Source organism: Vanellus vanellus, assembly GCF_965231255.1.
Source record: "Vanellus vanellus genome assembly, chromosome: 15".
NCBI classification, from domain to species: domain Eukaryota; kingdom Metazoa; phylum Chordata; class Aves; order Charadriiformes; family Charadriidae; genus Vanellus; species Vanellus vanellus.
This window is the reverse complement of record NC_138920.1, coordinates 257,943-263,114: the sequence shown is the minus strand read 5'-3', so window position 1 is coordinate 263,114 and position 5,172 is coordinate 257,943. Positions and strand designations below refer to the sequence as shown.

General features: G+C 62.6%; 1 protein-coding gene across 1 annotated transcript; it reads right to left on the bottom strand.

Annotated features, from left to right (window-relative positions):
* Positions 1-2,312: 2,312 nt before the first annotated feature.
* TLDC2 (TBC/LysM-associated domain containing 2) lies at positions 2,313-4,573 on the bottom strand (the record flags this gene model as incomplete). The annotated part of the gene is given in 6 exon segments (XM_082491354.1): positions 2,313-2,387; positions 2,391-2,448; positions 2,832-2,905; positions 3,462-3,557; positions 3,734-3,886; positions 4,388-4,573. Coding segments are annotated over 6 exon segments (642 nt in total).
* Between the last annotated feature and the right edge of the window lie 599 nt (positions 4,574-5,172).

Genomic DNA, 5,172 nt, shown 5'->3' with positions numbered 1-5,172 from the left:
TTTTACTATTCTTTTTAAGGAATTGCAGTGTATGAACTTTATTAAAAATGGTCTTACTGCTTACTTATAAACAGCCAAATGTATTTCTAAAGGACGAACGCTGCTCCGTGGATGTGCAGGTCTTCCAGCTTGGGGAGATGGTTTCTTCATTTATGTTTACTCAAGTGCGGTGTCAGTGGTGACGGCAGTGGAGCCAGCTGGGCTGTCAGGGACCACGGGGACAGGGGTGGGGATGTTGTGCCAGGACAGAGGATCCAACCTCTCCTCCTCCCTTGCAGTGAAACTGCAGCCACCCGGCCATTGCCGTGCCTGGGCAGAGCAGGCAGGCCTGCGACTTAAGCATACTTAAAGTGCCCGGGGTGATGTTAGGTGCTGCTCCAACTCTTGTGTAGGCAGAAAAGGAAAAGTGAAGTCATGCTGGACCACCCTGACCACCTTCTAGGGTGAAGTGCCTGGCCTGGGAGCTGAGGGGAGAGCAGTGGGTATTGTCTCCCTCAATAAGCTGTGGAAGCATGGTCTGAATGAGCAGACAGGGGCTGGGCTGAAAACTGGGCTAGGCCCAAAGGGTGGTTGATCAGTGGCACAAAATCTAGTTGGAGGTCAGTTGGTGTACCCCAGGGGTCAGTACTGGGTCCTGTCGCAGTAGTCTTCATTACTGATCTGGATGATGGGACAGGGTCCACCCTCTGCAAGTTTGCAGATGACACTAAGTGGGGGGAGTTGCTGATATGGCAGAGGGTCATGCTGCCCTCCAGAGGCACCTTGGGTAGACAGTGGGCTCTAGTGGCTGGGCAGGAGGGTCCTGGACTGGAGCAGCTGGAGGAGGTGGCAGCTCCTGACGTCCATCAGGTGCTCCCCAGGCCCTGCTGCCCAGCGGGGCCATGCTGGGTGCCATGTCTGGGGCAATTTCTGCCCTGGAGAGGGGAGCAGGCAGCGAGGCTTGGGTGGGATGTGAGCCAGTGGGAAGCAGGAGGACGGTGTCCGCTCTTGCAATGGAGGGTCATCGCTGGAGCTGCTCACCAAATCAGTAAATGACTTTGGAAAGGGAACGAGTAGTCAAATAGCATGAGGAGAGAGAAGCCAGCCACGGAGCTTCTCCATAGGGCTGTGCGAGACGGAATCAGATGGGAAATGGCTGGTGAGGTTCAACGCAGGTATGCGTGGGGGCGTGTGTAAAGTACTGCAGCCTGGGGCTTGGTGGGGTCCAGGCTTCATAAAATTGCAGGATTAGGGTAGGAGCTGACAGTGGGTGAAGTCATGGGGTGATGCTTCAGCTCAGTGCCTGGCCATGGGCCCTAAATAAATAAATCAAATGTGGCCAAACCAGGCAAGCCCTTTTCCTCCTGTGGAAACCCTTGGGCCACCCACCCTGGCCTTGAACCCCACATGTAGGACCAGTCCTGCTGCTTGGACAGGAATGGTGGATGGTGGAGGAGGAGGAGGAGAGCTGTCCCGGCATCCAGGAATGAGATGAAGCCATGTGAGAGGCTGCAGGTTGTGGAGCTGTGGGTGGGAAGAGGCCCCAGGAGGGCTCATGTCATCCCCTCCCCACTGGGAGCAGGTTGGGGCGAGATGCCCAGTGTAGCCTGGATGCCCCTGAGGAGGAAGCCCACAGAGAGTGTGGACTCTGGCAGAGGGGGGATGGGTCCCCACAGTGCCCAGGCCAACCTCCCGAGCTTGCTGTGGGCATGCAGCACCGGGCTGGGACAGGGCACAGTCTGCTCCCCACCACTCGCTTTGCACAACTTCATGGTGCTGTTTGTCTCTTCCACCACAAGGACAAGGCTGGGAGCACAGCTCTGCCTGTTTATTGATGACTGTATCACCTGCCCGTGCCACCCCTGGGGGCCGTGGCCTGTGGGGCAGAGGCTGCCTGGGCTTGCTTGGTGCTCCTGGCATCATGCTGCTCTCAGAGCTTGCTCCTCCACCTGGGGCCCCTGCAGTGCTTGGCCCTGCCATGCGCCCTCCTCCTGGGGTGGCTCAGCATTGTCCTGGCCAGGCAGCGTGCTCGATGCTGGCGTGGGGGGGGGTGGGTAGCTGTCCTGCAGCCAGCCTGGGGACCCTGACATGGTGACAACAGCACTGCGGTGGGCTGAGATCCCCCTGCAGCCTGTCCCCGTCATGCTGCCCCCACTGGCTGTTGGCTTAGGAAATGGAGATGTTGGTGGGGACAGGGTGGAGGGAGGCAGGGGTGAGGCTGTGTACCATCCAGCAGGCTCGGCAGATGCTGGCAGGGAACAGCTGTGCACCAGACATTGGTACCAAAGTGCCCCCACCGATGCCACCTTTGGTCCCAGGTGTGGGCTGCGGCGTCAGGCCAGGCCCCACACCTCCAGATCCTGGACGCAGAACTCCTGCCGGGTCGAGAGGGTCTCATTGTCGAAGGTCTAGCAGGGGTGGCTGCCCCTGTGGTGCAGGTCTCCATCCAGCCACAGCCCAAATCTACCACTGGGAAGGTGCCAGTGGCTGAGGGTCCCCTCTCCTGCCTCCTCCATGCCTGGAGATCTCCCGAGCCAGCTCCCTGTTCTCACTCCTGGGTGCCCTCCTGCTGAGGATGCCAGGCAAAAGGACTGGGCAAAATGGGGACAAGACATGACCAGCAGCCACCCCTGGGGCTGCCACCTTGCCTGCAGGCAGGGAGCGGGCAGGCCTGCCGCCAGCAGGGTCAGGTCCAGTGTTGCTGGACAACCTCCACTGCTGTTTTTGGCTTCAAACCACCGGCACACATCCAGACCCAGCTCCATGAGGTAGCCTGGGCTCGGATCGTGGCCCCAAGCGCTATGAGGCCTGGGGACCCCGTGGGCTGCTAAAGCTGCTGGCACGGCTCCTACCTGCCTCCACCGACCATCAGCAGGTTCACATCCCCTTTCATGAAGAAGTTGTTCCTGCCCATCCACCTGAACACCTGCATGGGGACAGCAGTCAGCTGGGACTGCAGGCTGGGGCACAGCACCCCTGTCTCCATCCTTGTCGCTGTCCTGCGAGGGACAGCAGGGGACTGCTGAGCAAAGCTGGCTTTGCCTGTCCCCACTGTGTCCTGCTTCTCCAGAGGAAGATCTGGCCAAGCCTTGGGGCCTGCCCCACCAGAGGACAGCTGCCACCCATTGATGCCACCAGCCCCATCACACACACAGACCCCCACTGGTGCAGCCAGATGTGCCTGAGCTGCCTCCATGTCCCACCGAGGCCAGGCTGTGACCACCCTGGCACGTGGAGGTTCCCTCGTGACACCCGGCTGGGCAGGGTCCCCTTCCCTGACACCCCCCAAGCTGGGATGAGCCTGTGGGACTACAGGGGCCCCAGGCAGGGTCCCCCGGCCGCTTCACCCAAGTGTGGTCATGTCAGCCTAGACCATCGCCCCAGACCCCTCCCCAGCACCTTGGGGACCCCCTGGTGTGGCTGGTTCCCAGGTTCCCCCCCCACCCCATGGAACCCCACAGCTGGCAGCCTGCGGCCCCCACCTTCAGCTCCGAGGAGAAGGAGAAGAGGAAGGTCTCCCCTGTCCCGTAGAAGCCATTGCAGCAGTGAATGGTGGTGGCAGAGAAGGCACTGAAGGCCTGGGGGGGACAGAGAGGGGGAAGTCCCATGCCGCAGTGCTCGGTGGGGCTCCCCGACGCCGGAACGCATCCCCCATCCTGCTGGCAGCAGCAAGGCCGTGGCCAGCCCCGGGGGGACACCAGGCTCGCTGGCCCCAGTGCTGTGGGGCAGCGGGGCTGGGGGGGCCCGGCCATACCTGTGCCTCCGTGTCCCTGATGAGCAGCAGGGCCGGGGAGCCCATCTGGCCCCCACAGCGGTACGGTGTCTGCAGGCTGAAGCCGTCCCGTCCAGTGCAGTACAGCAGGCGCCAGGGCTGCTGGGTCAGCCGGGGGGGCAGGTGGGGGCCCAGCTGGGGCAGAGCGGGCTCAGTCGGGGCTGGCAGGCTGCTTCTGCCCCCGCCCCAAGCATCCCCCCAGGAGCTCTTCCCAAGCGGCATCCTCTCCCCCACCCCAAGCATCGCCCCAAGAAATCTCTGAAAGAACCCTCCCCCTCCAAGTGTCCTCTCAAGAGACCTCCTCCCACCTGAGCATCCTCCCAAAAGGTGTCCCCAAGCATCCCCCCCTCCCTCAAGCATGCTTCTGAGGGGTCTCCTCAAGCTCCCGGCCCCCAGCAGCCTCCCAGGATGCTCCCCCCAAGCATCCTCACCCTAAGACCCTTGCTGAGCTGTCTCCCTGAGCATCCTCCCCCCAGCACCCCCAAGAGGTGCTGCTGAGGTGGCTGTCCCTGAGGACAGGGGGATGTCACCCATCTGGCCTCGCACTGGACCAGTTCCTGGCAGGGCAGCGGCCGTGGACGCATGGTGCAGGAAAGGTGAGGATGGTGTCCCCGTGCTGGCAGGAGGGTCCCTCACCTCCTGGATCTCCTCATCCCGCAGGACGCTGCTCGGCGTGCTCAGCACCAGCCTGCATGGCTCCTCCAGGGCCGGGGCTGCTGCCGGGGCTCCCTCCCAGCCCCGCTGCACCTCGTTGGCCGGCTCCCCACAGCCCACGGGCAGCTCCTTGTCCTCCTTGGGCTGGGGACAGGTGGAGGTGAGCATCCCTGTGGCACTGAGGAAGCAGCATCCCTGAGGAAGCAGCTCCCACCCTGCATCCAGGGGCTGGCGAAGGGGCCCAAAGGTGCAAGGATGGGTGCTTGATGGCTCCAGCGCAGCTGCTGACAGCCCTGCCGTGCCATGCAGTGCCATGCCGTACCCTGGCACCCTGTCAGGCCATGCCACCACTGCACACGGAAGTTCAAAGGTGTGGGGCTGCCCAGGGGAGAAGAGGCGGTGAGGAGGAGGAAGAGAAAGCAGGGGATGCTTCCACAACCTCAGCCCAACATCAGCCCCAGCAGAAGGGGTGAAGCCTGGCCGTGATCACCCCTCCTTGCCCAGAGCCAGGCTGGTGCCGCAGCACGTGTAGGGCCAGGGATGTGCCTTGGTCCCTCCCAATGGCAGCTGGTGACAAGTGTCTCAGCTGGCCACATGCTTAGGGTGGCTGTGGGTGCAGCCCCCGCCCAAGGGTGGGTGGGCAGCGGGTCCCTGCTGCTGGTGGGGATGGGCAGGAAACACCTGAGGGGATGAGAGGGTCAAACGAGGGCAGCCCCATGCTCATGCAGCAGGAGGTGTCCTGGCCCTCAGGGTGCAGCAGGGCTAAA